We start from the raw sequence: 19,461 nt of genomic DNA, 5'->3' as shown, positions 1-19,461 counted from the left end.
TGCAAAGACTACACAAACAAAAAACAGTGTACAAACAATGAACGAACGGGACTCTTACATGCGCGCTCGGTAATTTTGTGACGTGCCGCTCAGGTTCGCAGTCGCTCCCCCACACAAAACACAAGACGACAGGGGAGCGAGGCGACAGTGACGAGCGGCACCCGCGTCACACACGAAACACTAAACATATAACACCACGAGCACGCACACTGGTCCACACGCCCATTCACACGTACACTTCACCCACACAAAACATGAAGAGTATAACAGGGAAGACGCCCTGGTCCTCGCCGTGCAACACACAAAACAAACGCACGGCGAAACTCTTCAGACAGACAAACAACGGACATGAAGAGCTGTCTCAGGGCAGTCTGCCCTGGTCCTCGCCGTGCTACACACACACAATACAAAAGCACGGCGGAGCACTTCAAACAAAACACCACGCAGACAAACACTTACCACGAGACATGACCACGAACGAAGGAAAAAGTAAAGGAGACTGGCGGCTTCCGAAGGGTGGCTGGTTATTCTGTGACGGGTAGGGTGAGCGAAAATAAATGGAAGCGATCACGCCAAGTCTCAGGGAAATAGGATGGTTTAATATGTAAAGTGCGCAAACCAAAACCCGTGAACTGATCCGAATTAAGGATATAATAACCAGCAGTCAACTGGTACAAAGACAAGACATATATAGACAAACAAACGACCCTCAGGTGAGACAGATCGCGGGCTCCGCCCACCTGAGGGACGAACACAACGCCACACCCACAGGACAAGATGCTGCTGTAGACGGGGGCGACCAGTAGGGGGCCGCCGTACCGTGACAGCACCCATGTAACGCGGCATGATGAACTCCCATTTCTGTTTGGCTGGGAGGAAGTTTATAACCACACTAGAACAGATCAGATGAGTAAGAGGTTATGAACATTTCGTCCAGCGCCACTGCCACATTTGTGCTTTTCACACAGTGACTGGTGAGTAGTTCCTGTTTATTATACAGTATACTGAATGTGCAGAATAATGATGATTGTAATAATGTTGCAAATCTTGAGAAATAAAACTTTTTTGTTTTTGATGTGAAAAAATTTCAAATTTTCACTTGCAGAAAATATAATCACAACTGTATTTTTTTTTATTTGGTCATAGAGGAAAATACATATTAAGATAATGTTAAGTAATTATTACCTACACAATGTGTTCAACACCACGATGTATCAAACACCACAACGTAATAAAGATTAAACATAATGCATCACTAATCAAAGGCACATTAGGGTTTAGATTTAGGCTTAGGGGTTAGGTTTAGGGTTAGGGCTTAGGTTTAGGGTTAAGGTAAGAGTTACGGTTAGGGCTAAGGTTAGGGGTAGGTGTGAATATATGCATCACTGTACCAATATGAATAGTAATACCAATATTTCTTATACAAATAAACGCTTTTATAAAATATACTGCTCAAAAAAATAAAGGGAACACTAAAATAACACATCCTAGATCTCAATTAATAAAAATCTTTGAAATCAGTTGAAAATCTCTCATTTCTACCTGTTGTCTGTTCCATTTGCACAAGAGCAGATGAAATTGATTCACAATCAGTGTGGCTTCCTATCTGAACATGAAGTGTGGATGACTTGGCGTTACATTGTGTTGTTTAAGTGTTCCCTTTATTTTTTTGAGCAGTGTATATAGATCATACTATCAAAATCAAACCTTTCTGTAACCTTACTCTCTAACCAGCTAACAACATGAAGCTAATACAATATGAAGTCATTCACAGAATGCATTACACTGGACAAAATATGTACAGTATAAGCCTGGATTCACCATGGACATCACTGCATCACTGCCCAAACACTGCAGAGATATATACATGACACTACACTGGTCACTGCACAGCAATCAGACATTTCTGACAAGAAATTGTAAATGTATTATTGTCCTGGTTAAACATTTATCAATCTCCTAATTTCCATCACTCTCTCTACTGGAGACACATCATTGATCAGTTTGTTTATAGTTTTTCTCAATCGATTCGGTTCATTTCTCAGATGTAACAAAAAAATAAACTAAATAAATGTTTCTCAGATGTAACAAAAAAATAAACTAAATAAATAAATGTAAAATGACGCCTTAGAGATTATGACAACACGTTCAGCACTTTTGCATATAACGACCTAGTTTGGGAGGGTAAGACAATTCAACAGACAATCCGTACAACACATTTTGATAAACATGTCATAAGCAACTGATAATGTAAAAAACAACAGACAACTGTCCATGTCCATTTGCAATATGTACAAAAGCATTTGCAAAATGTTAAACACAAGGAGAAATGCAATTATGTTGTGCACAAGTGACAAGGAGATGTGAAGACTGAATGAACAGTTTTGAGAATTTAAATTCTGATCTGAGAAATGAACCAAATCGACTAAGAAAAACTGTACTGTAATTGGCAAACAAGACGCTAAACACTGCAGTATCACAAAGTCTCATAATGTAAAGACAAGCCCATGTACAGGATGAATAGCCAATCAAAGCCAAAAGAAGTAAGACTGTGTGGTGTAGAGGGGTAAGACTGTGTGGTGTAGAGGGGTAAGACTGTGTGGTGTAGAGGGGTAAGAATGTGTGGTATAGAGGGGTAAGACTGTGGTGTAGAGGGGTAGCACTGTGTGGTGTAAGGCTGAGGGGACAAAACAGTGAAATACAGTAAGGGCAACAATTGTGGACCATGTTTTACAGGTAAGTCATGGTCTCACAATGGCTGAAGCTGGTTGCTGGGTGCAGCCGAATATTGGAAGAACAACTGTGTCTTCAATCGTTCAAACATTTCATAGAGAAAATGTGTGTAATTCAGAAATGTGCGCTCTGCTGTAATGCTGCACATTGACATAAATTCTGACATGTTACGTATTCATTTATTTATTTTTTTGCATTCTTATACCATATAGGATATCAAGACTAGCTCATAGGGGGGCAGAGGTTCCATTTTCACACAGCAAGAGGAGTGTGACGCGGGGGTCGTGGCGAAGGATGAGACACGGAATCCTTGCAAGTTGACTGACCTCACTTTTAATTTCACAGATATTGCGCAATAGCGCACGAGCAACACTGAAAAAGCATACACACAACGTGTAGACTTAGACAACGACGAGCACAGGACACTGCACGAGCGCACATTAAATAGACAAACCACATTAGCCCCACGTGATTACGAGACAATTCACAGGTAATACACATTATCACACGACATAGCCATCACCAGGGGGTTCCACTGACGCAGACAAAGCACGTGGACCACGTATACACACGCCCAAAGGGGAGGGGCCGGGCTCCTCAACGTGACAAGGAGGCTGTATGTGCTCAGGTTGTTTTGAATGTGTAGAATAAGTTTCTAATTTTGCAGTTTTTCCAGTCAGTTGTCTGTTTTTTCTGAATTTCACTCAGATTTGTTTTTGTCAACAAATTGCAGTGCGAACAATACCGTCAAACAATATTGCTGTACAAATTTGATTCCAGTCCAATTTCCAATCAGTCTCCCACATACAGTCATGTGTAACATTGTGTTCCATGTAAGTTTGTATGTGTGTATGTATTTGATATACCACAGAATTTGCAGCGTTCTTGAAATCAAAAGCTTAGCTAGTTTCCCTCAGAATATACAGTCTGCACTGACTGTGACTTAAAGTTGCACTGACAACATGACTAAGTATTTTGACTGCCTTGTTCATAGGCAATGGCACACAGACTAGATACTCTGATGGCACTGACAAATTGAATGACCTAAATATTTGATTTTGGGGCAAAAACAAAGAATTTTCAGTGAAGTATCTGCTTTTGCAGGTATTTCATTGAGTTTTGCTGTTTGCACTAACTGTTTTGAGAAATGCACTAGTTGTGATGCCAATGTAAATCATGATGTGAGAAATGAACCAAATCGACTGGGGAAAAACTGTAATGAACACTTTATACAGCAGTAATCAAGTAAACTATCATGAACTGGAAAATCATCAGCACTACACACTAGAAACATGTAATGATCAAACACCTGTAGAAAAAAACTGCATGCCTCAAACATAAAAAACCTCACAATTTAACTTAACCTTGTCACATCTCATTAACCAGCTACACTTAATTTTTGCATGTCCATATTGAACCATGAATCATTTTGTACCATGTTGAACCACATTGAACCATGTTGAACCATGTTGAATCATGTTGAACCACATTGAACCATGCTGACCCTTACCAAAAAAAGTATACTTAAAGGTAATTTTTTAAAGTAAACTTAAGTATATTTCCCAAGTATACTTTATGTAGTAAGTATACTAATATCAATGTACTAATGGTATACTGGTAAGTTTACTAATTCAATACTTCTTGGGACTAAATTGGCCCACTTTTTAGTTTATAAAAGTATACTTTTAAGTATACTTTAGGTGAGAGAGTAGTAAACTTTGAGTGCACAACTAGTTTATATCCAAGTTTTATTTTGTACTACAACTATACTAAAAGTAAACTTACAGGTATACTGTTAGTTTACTAGTTATATACTTCTAGTCTAGTTTTTAGTTTATGAAAGTACACTGTTAAGTATACTTTAAGTGTAAGAATAGTAAACTTTGAGTACACAACTAGTTTACATTTAGGTTTTATTTTGTACTGTTAATATACTAAAAGTAAGCTTATTTGTATACTGCTAGTTTACTAAGAGTATTCTTAACAGTGTACTTTCATACACTTAAAAGTGGGATATAAGTATATAACTAGTAAACTAACAGTATACAAATAAGCTTACTTTTGAACTTAACATAATAATTATAGTTTACTACTTATATGTTTTAAGTATACAATAATTTCAATTTAGTTTCAATTTTTTACACTTTAAATATACCTTTAACTGTACTTTAAGTAGACTTACCAGTGGATTACATACATAAAAATAAACATGACTTACTCATGATTAAGAACATATTTCTTTATATATCAAAATGTAACAAATAAATATAACAAATAACACTGGATGCCAAATTAAGAACATAATTCAAATTAACACCAGTTTTGAATGTGTAAACTGTAGACAACGACGAGCACAGGACACTGCGCGAACACACATTAAATAGACAAACCACATTAGCCCCACGTGATTACGAGATGATTCACAGGTGAGACGGATTATCACATGACATAATCATAACCACGGACATCCACTGACGCAGACAAAGCACGTGGACAACGTTAACACATGCCCAAAAGGGAGGGGCCGGGGTCCTCAACGTGACACTCCCTGGCTGCCCACAAGCAGGTTTTTGCCCTGAGCTTACAAAAATATGTTTTATATATGTGTGTGCATGTGTATAATGTTATGTATTATAATATGAATCAAGCTTGTTAAAATCCTCTCAAACCTTGGAAAACTACTTTCAATAGAATTAGCCAATTGTTTATCTGTTTCTGTACTGGTTAATAACTCTGTGTACATAAAGATCTGATTCATTTCCGCCCATCTACTATTTACTCTAAGCTATTCCACCCCAAACAACAAGTCAAGTATACTTCTGTATAAGGCAAGAATACTTAATTATACTTTTCTTAAGTATATATTGATCAAAGGTTTAAGTACAAGTAAAGGCCACATATACTTAAACTATTCTGTATACTTGACAGTATAAGTCAAGTATACTTAAGTATAACTGTGTTAAGTACATCACTGATAAGTGCATAAAGAGTAAACGAAAAGCATACTTGCTTATTTTTAGTTTAAAAGAAGTATACTAATAGCACACTTGAATAAACTTCTTTTCTGTAAGGGGAACCATGTTGAACCATGTTGAACCACGTTGAACCATGTTGAACTATGTTGAACCACGTTGAATCATGTTGAACCATGTTGAACCATGTTGAACTGTGTTGAACTGTGTTGAACTATGTTGTAATGTAAACCAGTGTTGTAATAACCATGCACAACTATATTAGAACCAAATAACTAGGGGTGTATTCAACTAAGGATTTTCATAGTCGAATCTGATTTGTCAGGTTTTCCCTTTAGTCGACTAATAGTCGAATCAGGTTTATTTTTATTTTTTTTATTTAGAGCACCTTAAACGGGATCCCATTCTCATTCAGGACTTATTTCCTCTTCAAAGTAAAAACCTAAAACACTCAGATAAATGAATAAACACGGTAGGTTGGCTTTATTCAGCTTTTATTTATTTACTTGTTTATTTTTTTATGAAACGTTAGAGAACATTAACCGTCAGTGCGCATTGCGCATATTGAACTGTCAAGACAGGCCACTGTGCAAAATGTCAAAAATATTTTAAATAAAATATGCCTGCATGAAAATATTTAAAAATTGCTACACAACAGCAAAAAAATATAAGGAAAGGTTCAAGTAACGGGGTTTAAAAGCAAACAACAACAAAAAATGTTTATAGGTCTACTTGCCGAGACGCACCGCGACGAGACGACACGACCGAAACAACAAATGGCTGAACTGTTTTTTTTTTTTGCCTTACGCGTTTTAAATGGTATGCCATGTTGGTTGTTGTCGTGCGAAATGAAAGACGTTGGTGACATAACTTGAACTTTACTTTGTTTGATTCATCTTTATCTTTTTCAAAATACTTTTGAAGTTTTTTAGTAGCCCTTAAAATCTCGGCAGATACTGCGTATTCTGTAGCGTGTTCAGCTCCGCTCGTTTGGATTGTGCAACTGCAGAGTGTGATTTATTAATGTGTAGTAAGGAAGATGCCTATTGTTAATGCGCAAACATCATTTAAAAATATTTATTAACAGAAATTAGGATGATTTTATTTGACAAAAGGCTATATATAACGAAAACAAAGACATTTCATGTAACAACTAATGCTTAGCTGCATCCTTGGGCACCCCCATGCAGTTAGAATGGTACATTCGACTATGACGTTCATAGTCGACTAGGGGGTATAGTCGACTGTAGTCGAATCAGCGACTATTGCAGGTCACCCCTACAAATAACCATGCCACATACCAATCGACAATTTCCCGTTACTACAATTTAAACTGTACACAAAAACTGCATATACTTGTGTGTGATTAATTTGTAAAATTATATAACTGCTTCATCACTTGCAGGGAGTGTGTAACACTGTGGGGAGAGATGTTTGACAAGGTTACACAGAGGCTTGTCCGCCAGATTGATCCGGACGGTGATCTGATCGCTGTTTCCAGCCTAATCGATTCAGGAAAGCTACAGCCACTGGCTGTGGTTATGAATCGTCGATCTAGGCGGTTCTGGCAAACAACTAAGTACAGACCCACAGGATTCACCCTCAATCAACTGCTACAGGGAGAATACATTCAGCCAGGTAACCACCCCACACTCACACAGCACTACAGCATCACAGGAAGGGTTTCCACAGGGTTTAATATTGTAGCACTGGTGACAAGAAACACTATGACAGGCATCCCAAGTTGCAAAAGTTGATTTCAGGGAGGTTACCCCCGGAGGTTAAGTTGTTGAGCAGGGGGGGGGCGTGTCGAGTGAAAGTTGTTGCTGTTGTGGCGGCGAATATAAGTAAGTTGTTGAGCGGAGAACAGGCCAATCAGAACCCCTCTCTCTCCTTCCCACTCGCGATTACAGAAAAAAAAGTCTGTCGCCTGTGTGCGTGTTTGTGTGGGTCACTCGTTCAGAATTTCGGGAAATTATATGTGGCTCGCGGGTATCAGGGAGACACTACGGAAATGCGGGAGACTCCCGCAGCTTCCGGGAGACTTGGGATGTGTCACGTAGGGCAACGCCCCCTCTCGTAGCTGTCACTCTGGGTTCCCTCATGTCCGTGTTCCCTGCCTGTTTGTCCCGCCCTGCTTGTTTGTTGCCACGCCCCTGTGTCATTGTTATCACCTGTTCCTTGTTTCGTTTCTATGTATATAAGTCCCGTCATTCCCCAGTCGAGTCATCCGTGATTTTGTCTACTTCGTGCCTTGTGCTTTGTCAAACCTGTTCATCGTGAGTATTGTTTCCGCTGCCAGTATTCCTGCCTGTTCCGTGTTTCCCCCATAGTGTTAGTACTCTGTCCGATTATGTCTGTTCATGTTTCATGTCTGGACTGCCTGCCCGTTGTGACCCATGCCTGCTATTTCGACTCTGTCCAAGGAATTTCCTTGAATAAATCTCGCTCTCCTCAGCGTTTGTGTCTGCCTCCCTGTTCTGCGCTACGCAGAACGTTACAGGATGTCTGCTATGAGAACACTATCACAGCAATAACACACACTTTAAATCCACTTCCCTCTTCTGGTTGGCGCTGTGTAAGACGGCTGCCTCTCCAGCAGCTCTTACTTTTAGCTTCGTTTTTTTCTGCACTTTTCTACCCATTTTTTCTTCTTGCAAAGACGTAGTGTGTTTCTACGGATATATCCTATGGATATTTGTAACTCTAAGATGCAACCAGGAGCCAGTTCACTCACTTATATGAGACAAGATCTACTGGCGCTGAGAACAATGGGACAAGCCGGAGTACGACACCCCATACCGGCAGAACTGAGGAGGAGACCCAGGGGATCTAAAGCCGGGGCTAAGCTAAAGGCTGAGTTTGCGAACCAATGGAGACAATGTAAACCATCCATCCCATCTGTCATCATGGGGAACGTGAATTCGCTGCCGAACAAGTCTGACGAGCTGTCCACACTGAACAACCAGCGGATTTACCGTGAGTGCAGCTCGTACCGGATGCTAACGTGGACCTGCGGGGATTCACTGCTGTGAGAGCTAACAGGGACACTAAAGAATGCAGAAAAAGCAAAGGTGGGGGGCTCATAATTTATGTCAACAACCGCTGGTGTAACCCTGGACACATCTCTGTAAAGACCATCTTTTGTTGTTCGGAGATGCTAACGGTTAGCATGCGGCCATACTACCTGCCGAGGGAGTTCAGTCACGTGATCACCGTGATCGTTTACATTCCTCCGATTGCAGATGCAGCCACGGCATGTGAGAAGATCCATTAGTCACAGCGAGGCTGCAGACACAGCATCCTGAGGTTTTTGTGATCATCTCTGGTGACTTTAACCATGCCACTTTGGACTCTACCCTAGCTGCCTTCTACCAGGTCGTAGACTGCCCAACAAGGAAAAACAGGACCATTGATTTACTGTATGCTGCTATCAGGGATGCATACATAGCCACTCCCCTCCCCCACTAGGCAAGTCTGACCACAACCTAGTCCACCTACAGCCAGAGTAAACACCCCTGGTTCAAAGGCAGCCTGCAACAACCACCAACATCAGGAGGTGGTCTCCTGGAATGGAAGATGCCCTCAGAGACTGCTTTGACACCATGGACTGGGATGTGCTGCTTAGCCCACACTGTGAGGACATAGAGGGGATGACACACTGTCTGACGGATTATCTCAACTTCTGTGTAGACGTGGTTTCCCCCATGAAGACTGTACGATGCTACCCTAACAACAAGCCGATCTTCTGTCTATTTTATCCATTATTTTAATTTAATTTTTATTTATTATTATTATTATGTAAGGTGACCTTGAGTGTCAGAAAGGCGCCATCAAATAAAATTTATTATTATTATTAAGCCATGGGTAATGCAGGAGGTCAAAGCTGTTCTCAACAGAAAGAAGGCCGCATTCTGTAGCAGGGACAGGGGGCAATGAAAGCAGCACAGCAGGAGGTGAAACGCTGTGTGAGGGAAGCCAAAGACAGCTACAGGAGAAAGGTGGAGCAAAAGCTTGAGGAGAACAACATGAGGGAGGTCTGGAAAGGTATTAAGACCATCACTGGTCACAACATAAAGAGACGGATCACGGGCTCCGCCCACCTGAGGGACACACACAACGCAACATGACAGGACAGCTGCCACTGTACACGGGGGCGACCAGTAGGGGGCCTGCCATACCGTGACAAATACATCATCTCTAAGTGTCGCTAATTGACGAAAACACATTAGAAACATGCGTACGCCTGAAGTAAAAGTGTCGTGGGTGTATGCACGTTCTCACGTTCACATCACATTTAGTACATCTGACCGTTTGCGTGAAACATTGTGCAAAAAAATTGTTTTTATGCGTACGCACCGTTCGTACATGAGGCCCCAGGTCCTCTGGTGCTCTTGTTACTCTCAGTTTTGAGCGTTTTTTCCTTCTCCTTTCATATGTGTATTTGTTGGACTTGCTCTGTTTTCTAGGAATCATGTCATTTGTTTATTTTACCTTCAGTTAGACGGTTACTTGTGTTTCATTTTTAAACACCGGATTTCTGTTTGTCCTGTATCAGAGCTGGATCAAAAAGAGCTGGTGACGTACCAGGAGACACACCAAGGCAACGTGTCCGGTTATCTGGAGGCAGGAGGAAGTGTCCTCAGTGTGTCTGTAGGGGGCAGTGGAGGGTCGGCTCTTTTCTCCTCTCTCGGGATGCTTCATAAAGAAACTGTGAACGTATTTAAACTCATAAAGGATTCCAAACAAAGGTTGGTAAAACAACATACTAATATGCATATAACGTGTTCCTGTAAAGTGTGTTGTAATCATGAATTTGACTCCAAATCCAAATGGTGTTGGGAAAGTAAAACAAGTTTTGAGGTTATGTCCTCCAGGTTCTGTGGTTCAGTCCTCCAGATTCTGAGGTTCTATCCTCCAGGTTCTGTGGTCCTGTCCTCCAGGTTCTGTCCTCCAGGTTCTGAGGTTCTGTCCTCCAGGTTCTGTGGATCTGTCCTCCAGGTTCTGAGGTTCTGTCCTCTAGGTTCTGAGGTTCTGTCCTCTAGGTTCTGTCCTCCAAGTTCTGTGATTCTGTCCTTCAGGTTCTGTCCTCTGGGTTCTGTGTTTCTGTCCTCCAGGTTCTGAGGTTCTATCCTCCAGGTTTTGTCCTCCAGGTTCTGTCCTGCAGGTTCTGTGGTTCTGTCCTCCAGCACACTGGAATGAAACAGTACTGATGATATCAGCGTTAGTTCTAGAAAATGTCCATCTTTAATGGTTCAATAACACATTTAATAAAAAGAAAACCTCAGAGGTAATGGACCAGGGAAAATGTATTATACCTAGACTCTAAAATCAACTTGATTGATTGCACTTCCACTGCCAAGTCATTACTTCTAGATCAGTGTAGAGAACTGTCATGTTACTGATATATTGCAGTCTGTTTAGGACTTAATGTAAACACTGTGAAACTGTGTAAATACACTCTTGAAAATACTGTTCACTTGAAGCTTTATAAACATAGCTAGAAACAAGTCTGTAATTAACCTTGTTGTCAGTGCTTGAGATCATAATACTCTTTGGCTTGTAGAGTAACTTCTTATTTTGATGGGTTCTACAGGAAAGTGGACCTTCACCATCCTCTGCTCAAGCAGATGCTGGACACGTCCAAACAGAAATGGGAGTTCACTGTAGTGACAACGCGCGTTTTCAACACCTCTGAGAGCAAAATCAAGTACAGTAGTATCATGGAAGGTAGCAGTGGTATTACCCCACAATTGGTTGGGAACATTAAAGCAAAGGTGGGTCTCTGTGCAGGCTTATTTATAATGGTCTCTGTGCAGGGTTATTTATAATGGAGTGGGTCTCTGTGCAGGCTTTATAATGGAGTGGGTGTGTGTATGAGTGTATATATGAATAGAGTGAATCTTGTTACGGGTGTGTATATGTATGTATATGTATGTGTGTGTTCATTCAGGTGAGTGGAAAGGCACATTCTCATACAAATTGTGTTATGAAGATACCCGCCAACACTGTTATGGCTTACAAAATCTCAGGCCTGGACATCAAATCTGACGGCCAATACGGTTAGTGTGTGTGTGTGTGTGTGTTTGTGTGTGTGTGTATGTGTGTGTGTGTGTGTGTGTGTGTGTGTGTGTGTGTGTGTGTGTGTGTGTGTGTGTGTGTGTGTTACATGGGTTACATGACATACTGGAAAATAATGTAGACTTCACCCCAAAGGTGGGCGTTCTGTGTGTGAGTGAAATCTGTATGCAAATGTTTTCTATAACATCAACCTGATTCCCATTATTGAAGCTATTTCTATTGGTTTTGACTTCTGTCCCTTTGATATGCTGGGGATTATATATGGGATTTTGGTGTAGGGTCTCTTTTTCTTCTCTTTGTTCTTCTTCCACTCTTCTTCTTACCCTCTTCCCTTCTTCTTTTCTCTTCTTCTCTTGTGGGAGTGAGGGAGAGAGAGAGTGGGGGAGAGAGTGAGAAAGAGAGACAGAGATAGAGAAAGAGGAAGAGAGACAGAGATAGAGAAAGAGGAAGAGAGAGACAGAACGAGAAAGAGGGAGAGAGAGAGAGAGAGAGAGAGAGAGAGAGGTATCGTAACATCTCTAATAGCAGTTTGTGACCACCAGGTAGTGAATTAACCATGCAGTTTTCCTTTGGCCTGTAAAAACAAGTTTTTTTGTTAACTACAACCTGATTTCCTGTGTCTGTGCCTCAGTCCCCTCCTGATCCCAGTGGTGGACTTGGTGGAGTTGTGTGGTTGAGCTGGTCAGTAGAATCTGAAGAATAGAATCAGAATCAGAATATCTTTATTGTCATTATACCAAGTATAAAGAAATTAAGGTACCTGTACTACGTAAAATTTTATTCCTCAGTGCCCCTTATAACAATGAATTTGTAAAATATTGCACAGTGCCATGTTAAATGTAAAATGAGTTTAAAAATACAGTAGTTATGATGAGTTATTTAGTAGGACTGCGTTTCTCACACCTTCCCCCCATCTTGCAGTGGTGCATGTAAATTCATGTATTTTGGCTGTTTACCGCAGAAACTGTAGCATTCGTTAGGGACCCCTCTAGCATAACTTCTTCTGGGGCTTTCTCCTGAAGTCTCTTACCTTAGCATGTCAGATGTATAATCTTGAGATGTGCACAGAGGTTTTCCATGTGGCCCACTGCCCGTGTTTGTGGGTCAGCTGAACAGATCTCACAAGGATTTGGGCCTCTGCTCCTCAGCCTGGTCTGAAAATGGAAGCGTTCCAGTTTCTCCATCACTTCCTCATTTGGGCTTCTAACTGCTTGAGAACTTCTATTATAGTGCACTTGATTTCCTGAGGGTATTTTACCCATGATCATGTGCACCTGTAACTGTAAATGTGACGCTGCACCAAGGGACACATGAGCATTTGTTGTGGCTTTAGGACCAGGACAACTCTACACTCCCAATATCATCATCCCATCACCACAAAAAACCATTTAGTCTGCACTGTTTCTGTTCATTCAACGTTCTCTAACTAATCAGATTCATACCATGTATCCTGCACCACATGGACATGTGACACATTCTTCTATTATAAGGTGTTCAGTGTCAGGCAGTGTGTTTGGTCAAATATATGATTCCTTACTGTGAGTGATATGTGTGATATTTCCCATTGAGAAAATCTAAGACAACAGGCTCTGTGTTTATAAAAAAGCCAAACTGTCATACCAAGCTGTCATGACTACACAACTGCACATAATACAGAACAGGTATATAGACTGTATATGTATGTGTACATGTGTACATGTATGTGTGTGTCTATATTTATGTGTATGTGTGTATATGTGTGTTTGTAATGTGCATGCGTGTGTGTGTGTGCGTGTGTGTGTTTCAGAATTCATCTTACGGGGTCATTTCTGTGGGATACAAAGTCATCAGGCTTACCCCCTAAGTGGCGTAAAGACAGGTGTGTATGTGTGATTGCATGTGTGCGTGCGTGTGTGTATGTGTGTGTGTGAATAGCAGAACAGAATATCATGGTCCACTGATTCCTCTTCCTGTTTCAGTACCTTGTCATTTCATGTCATTGCAGGATTGATGTCATTCATGTTACACTCTCTGTGACAGATGACCAAGACTTGAGTGTTGAGTGGCTCTGACCATGTGTGTGTGTGTGTGTTTATGTATGTGTGTGTGTGTGTGTGTGTGTGTGTGTGTGTGTGTGTGTGTGTGTGTGTGTGTGTGTGTGTGTGTGTGTGTGTGTGTGGACGTGTGTTTGTGTGTGTGTGTGTTCTCTCTGCTGCAGAGTTGGAGGAAGTAAAGTCTCTCTTGTGTGTGTTGGCTGGTCTGCCACATCAGTCTCGCTCCCCTCTGCTACTGCAGCTTCGACAGATTCTACTGGACCGTGAACATTTGTCTGTTTTAGAGGACAGACTGGAGGAGCTGGTCTATGATGATGCTCCCAGCCTTTACCACAGCAGCTACTCTCACTCTCCTCATCAGATTATTGACACGTTCTTGGATCTGCTGATACAGTCTGACACAACCAGTGAAACTAGTCTGTCCACAGAATCCACCAATCCTGGAGCTTCCATGAGGTTGTCCAAGCAGAATCAGCCAGTCCTGGTTGCCATGTACAACCTCGTGTGTGCAGCTATGGGTGGGTGGACCTAAACTTACACTCTGGCCTTGTATGTATGACAGTTGTCATCACACAATCGGTGATGTATTATTCTTGTATGTTTGGTGATTATGTTTGACAGATGATGGACTCCTCTCACTAGCAGACATCTGCTCTTCACAAGTTTCATGTCTGTTGGATTCTTTACACTAAGGTTACATGCTCATCAGAGCTCCCTCTGTAGAGGCTGTAATGCACTGCTTGGTCATTGGAGGTCAGACTCACCTCTGATGGCCAGACAGTGCATTTAGTTGTTTATACTTGGTTCTCACGACAACACAAACTCACCAGTATTGAACTCACCAGTATTGAACTCACCAGTACTGAACTCCCTAGTACGGAACTCACCAGTACTGAACTCACCAGTATTGAACTCCCCAGTACGGAACTCCCCAGTACGGAACTCCCCAGTACGGAACTCAGCAGTACTGAACTCACCAGTACTGAACTCACCAGTACTGAACTTCCCAGTACGGAACTGCTGGGTTGTTTGTTTGTTTGCTTGTTTTTAGGGTCTTCTGTTTGTCTTTGCTTCCCTCCGTACTCAGATTGCATGTTTTGATTGCCCCTTGGGATCTGACCTGTTTGCTTTGCCTGACTACACCCTTGCTGACTACACCCTTGCTGGCTACACCCATGTCTTATATTTGTCATAAAATGTGTGAATGGATCCATCTCCTGACCCCAAGTCTCTAATGTCAGTTACACCATTTTCCTTGGAAATGTCTGGATCTTTAGTTCTTTGTGGATTAGACAGCAGGCATTGTGATGACTTCATGGTTTTTACTATTCCTTTGATTGTAAAGTGATTCAGAGGATTGTCCTTCATAGACGTCCTTAATGCAGTGATGTTTGTGTGTTTGTGCTCTGCATGGTCAGGTAACCCTCCTAACACACAACTCCCAGCCCCTCCTCCTCACAGACCTGCCTGCTCCCCTGCAGAGTGAGGACCTGCTCAGGAGGGTGGAGCAGCTGTTCAGCTCATCCAATGTTGTACTGAAGACTGAAGATGGAAAACTGTGGGCAGTTATAAGACGGAAGTTTGAGAGACGTCCATTCATCTTGTGTCTCGTCATTCATGGCATTGCATACCTGAGTGAGAAACAGCAATAGGTGTGCTAAATAATAATGTTGCTTCTGTGGTGGAATTGATGGCACAGAAGTCGAGGTCTTACAATTATATTAAGCAGTATTTATTTGATAGCAAGAGAGTTACAAAGTATAAAAGTATAAAAGTATAAGTGTAAAGTATGATGTGAAGCTTACGCTTCATGCAGTAACTCTGAACTGTCTCTCTCAGTCCAGAATGTTTATAATCAAAGTGTGTGTGTAGAAGAAACTAAGGGTGCCTGCTTCCCAGGAGCAGTTATCAGTTTCCCTGGGATTCAACCTTGGGTGCTTAGAAACGGATAAGCTATATTATCACTAACTCTGCTACTGCACAGAAAACTTACAGTCTTACAGAAAACACATCTTCAATATGGTTAGTAATTACAAAGCAGTGCAAGGAGTACCTTTCACACAAACTGTGCTATAGTGTCTGCATGAATATGATTAACATGAATCACATATGAATATGATCAATATTTCTTTCACAATCTCCCCCTTTGATTCTAATAATCATTTAACAAAATATTCATGCAACAGTAGAAATTATTTCAGAAAGCTTTAGGAATCATCTGGTTCTGCAACCCAGTCGGGCTGTGAATCAGGGTCAGATGGGTTTTCATCAAGTTCAAACAAGTCTCTTAGCTTGTAGAAGTCATCATTGGGAATAGTGTCATCATCAGAAAGATTTTCTGGATTCTCCACTGCTTGGATGAGTTGGTACCTAGTGTCCATGTGCATTCTAACCGTGTCCATCATGCATCTACACAATAATGGTGCACAGCAGACAATAAAGGTTAATAACAACAAGGATGGAATAATCATAACCAGTATGCTCTTCCATGTAGAAAAGAATGATCCCTGTCCCCAGTCCCACAGCCGAACCCCTGCTTCCTCCGCATGGAGCTGATCGGCGATCTTGCTCATGTGGTCTAGGGCCACAGAGATATTACCTCCTGGTGCATCGTTAGGTGGTATGTATGTGCAGCAATGGTCTCCTATCATAGAGCATACTCCTCCCTCCTTGGCTAGAAGCATATCCAATGCCATCCTGTTCTGAGTTAGCATTACTCTCACTGCAGTCAGCTCCTGTTTAATGCCTTCTGTGGCCTTCATAGTTTCATTTACAAACAGGGCTAATCTATAATGTACTCTATTTAGATCTCTGCGGAGCACGCCCACCCCATACATGGGGAACATTATCTCACCAAATCTTTGCAATTCTGTAGTTAGTTTATGCTCGTCAGGGACTTGTAAATCTGATATGGTATTGCGCTTCCTACGCCTGTTGGGATGTAAGGAGTAAATGGATAGGTGTGCGCTCAATCGAACTAAGGCACACCTGCCTCTCTGTAAACTAGGCAAATATAACCATAATGTTCTGCCACAGAACCAGTACCAGTCTGGTATCCAGATGGGGATGTGTGTATCAAAGAATGGGATGCCCCCACTGTCTTTTACAAGATTCACTGTGTGGTTACATTGACCTGCACCCAGGCCTCTCTGCCATTTGGACGTTCTATTACTTAGTCGTGTACAATTTTCTCCTCCTGAGCTTAATTCTGTACACTCATTTGACACTTCTGAATCCATTTCAGTGATATTGAAACCATCATGTCTCATGAAACATATGGGATAGGTTCTGTGGCTGGTGAATTTCATTGATATGCCTGCCTCAGGCTGCCCTCTCTTACCCACTAAGAATCTCTCTGTTTCATTGTAGCCTGTATTGCTGAGATTCATCCATGTGCTATTAACATCTTTGTATGTGTCTATTTGTATTTTAAAAGTAAATGGATCTAAACTAGTGTGAGGCATGAGGGCACAAACTATACATGAGCTGTTGCTCTTTAGGTTCTTCCTGGCTGTGAAATTAGCATATTGCCAATAGATGTTTCCCTCTGGGTTTCTATGGTGATGTGTATAGTCAGCACTTGGTAATTGTAACAACAGAAGCCCCACAATTGCCCCTAGCAGGCATAGTGCACCTGCTACTCCTGTTATCAGCGCAATTCTAGGTATTCGGGGTCTCATCATGTTGTTCGCTGGTGGTGTTCTCGGGTGCCTTCTTGCAGTGAGTATGATGGATCCACGTCACTCGTCCGTCAGTCTTGACAGCTGTGTTCGTCACTAGGAGCACCAGATGTGGTCCAGTCCACCTTGGTTGGTTCCACCTCTTCCTCCTGAAGTCTTTCACCAGGACCCAGTCACCAGGGACGAAAGAGTGGAGCGGATGGTCTGCTGGCTCTGGCAACACTGCTTTCACCTGCTTAGACACAGTACAGAGAGACTTGTACAAGGACACACAGTATTGAATTAGTGGTTCATTCAACAGGTGGTTCTCCAGCTCTGGGGGTCCGAGACCTGTGTTGGGAGGCCTGCCAAAGACAATTTCAAACGCTGACAGCCCTGTCTTAGCTTGTGGTCTTGTCCTACACTGCCACAACACTAATGGCAAACATTTTGTCCAGGACATCCCTGTTTCCTGGCTGGTCTTGGCAAGACCTGCTTTTATTGTGCCGTTTGCTCTTTCTACTGCGCCTGCACTGGCAGGGTGGTAGCTGCAATGCTTGCGCATGTCTATACCTAGGTATTTAGTTAGATTTTGAAGTCCTGTGTGGACAAAGGGTGTCCCGTTATCACTGGAAATTCTCTGTGGCAGACCCCACCGGGGAATGATCTCTCTCAGGAACACCTTGGAAACCGCATCACTGTCCTGTTTCCCTGTTGGAAAAGCTTCCACCCACTTACTGAACATGCATACACATACTAGAAGGAATTTCTTTCCTTCAGATGGTGTTAGTTCCACAAAGTCTATTTGCCAATGTTGAAACGGTTCTGTTGCTGGCGGGTGTCCTGATGGGGCTGGTATTGTGTTGGTGTCTCTTCTAGTGGAGTTCTGTGCACAGATCAAACATTTTGAACAAAAATTTTGAGTATAAGTAGTGATACCTGGTGCGTACCAGTGTTTTGTTATGCTGTCTACTATTCCCCCTTTGCTCATGTGACTCCTCCCATGAGCAATCTTAACTAGGCCTCGCATGTAAGCCTTTGGTAGACAAGGTCTAGCAGTATCAGGGTGTACCCATACGCCTCCTGTTTTAACACAGCCCGCCCGTTTCCACTGGGCCTTCTCCTCTGAGGAGGCCATTTGTTGGATATCAATTGTAGTTATTGGGGTGGATGCATGTTCTTGTTGGGTGGCTTGTAAGTCAGGCGTCGCATGCGCTGTGGCTTTTGCAGTGGCATCTGCAAAAGCATTACCTCTCGCTACCTCATCTTGGGATGAGGTGTGTGCTGCGCATTTAATGATTGCTACTTGCGCTGGTAGCTGGACAGCATCTAGTAGTTGCGCTACTAGTTTGTGGTTCTTAATTTTGCTGCCAGAACTAGTTAGGAAATCTCTGTGTTTCCATATGGCGCCAAAATCATGCACTACTCCCCAAGCATATCTGGAGTCTGTCCAGATATTCACGGTTTTCCCTTTAGCCAACTCACATGCCTTGGTGAGGGCTACTAACTCAGCTGCCTGAGCCGAATATTGTGAGGGGAGGGCTGCTGTATCGAGCACTTCATGTGCTGTTACAACAGCATATGCTGCTCTGTTTGTTCCTGTTTTATCTCTGCTTGCTGAGCCATCAACAAAACATTCGAGCTCCACATTTGAGATAGGATCCTCTTTCAGATCCGCCCTCGGGCTGCAGATGGTGTTAAGCACGGCCTGACAGTCATGTGGGTCTCCATCCTCCTCTGTTGGGACTAAGGTGGATGGGTTAAGGGTCGTACATCTTTTCACAATGACATTTGGCATGTTGAGCAGCGCTGTGTGATAGCGTAACCATCTCTGTGTAGAGAGGTGTGCAATTTTCTGATCTTGCAGTATTCTTGCTACTGCATGTGGGACCAGTAGTGTCAGGGGAGCATATCCCACTATGTCTCTTGAGGCAACGAGGGCCTTCTCGGCAGCCGCCACAGCTCTGACACACATCGGCAGTC

At 42.3% G+C, this 19,461-nt stretch overlaps 1 protein-coding gene across 4 annotated transcripts; it reads left to right on the top strand.

The window, feature by feature from the left end:
- Positions 1 to 851: 851 nt before the first annotated feature.
- On the top strand, positions 852 to 18,185 carry LOC143517187 (gasdermin-E-like). 4 transcript variants are annotated; one of them, XM_077009398.1, is made up of 9 exons: positions 852 to 974; positions 2,946 to 6,177; positions 7,111 to 7,343; positions 10,264 to 10,456; positions 11,302 to 11,482; positions 11,659 to 11,767; positions 13,573 to 13,644; positions 13,984 to 14,337; positions 15,238 to 18,185. In XM_077009398.1, exons 3-9 carry the CDS (start codon positions 7,136 to 7,138, stop codon positions 15,303 to 15,305), a joined length of 1,185 nt encoding a protein of 394 aa, XP_076865513.1. In that variant the 5' UTR covers positions 852 to 974; positions 2,946 to 6,177; positions 7,111 to 7,135; the 3' UTR covers positions 15,306 to 18,185. The 4 variants fall into 4 exon arrangements, with proteins under 4 accessions (XP_076865513.1, XP_076865512.1, XP_076865511.1 ...); XM_077009397.1 differs by lacking the exon at positions 15,238 to 18,185 and adding an exon at positions 14,441 to 15,228 and having other exon boundaries at positions 2,946 to 3,045; XM_077009396.1 differs by lacking the exon at positions 15,238 to 18,185 and adding an exon at positions 14,441 to 15,228 and having other exon boundaries at positions 2,946 to 3,223.
- The last annotated feature ends 1,276 nt before the right edge of the window (positions 18,186 to 19,461 follow it).

This window comes from Brachyhypopomus gauderio, chromosome 6, assembly GCF_052324685.1.
Source record: "Brachyhypopomus gauderio isolate BG-103 chromosome 6, BGAUD_0.2, whole genome shotgun sequence".
Lineage (NCBI taxonomy): Eukaryota > Metazoa > Chordata > Actinopteri > Gymnotiformes > Hypopomidae > Brachyhypopomus > Brachyhypopomus gauderio.
This window is presented reverse-complemented; position numbering and strand designations above follow the sequence as displayed.

What these genes read in the sequence shown, in the direction of transcription:
- LOC143517187 (XM_077009397.1), top strand. Translation starts at nt 7,136, where the DNA reads ATGTTTGACAAGGTTACACAGAGGCTTGTCCGCCAGATTGATCCGGAC. An exon ending in TTGGGAACATTAAAGCAAAG is followed by an intron (nt 11,483 to 11,658) that starts GTGGGTCTCTGT and finishes GTGTTCATTCAG; the next exon opens with GTGAGTGGAAAGGCACATTC. An exon ending in CCTAAGTGGCGTAAAGACAG is followed by an intron (nt 13,645 to 13,983) that starts GTGTGTATGTGT and finishes TCTCTGCTGCAG; the next exon opens with AGTTGGAGGAAGTAAAGTCT.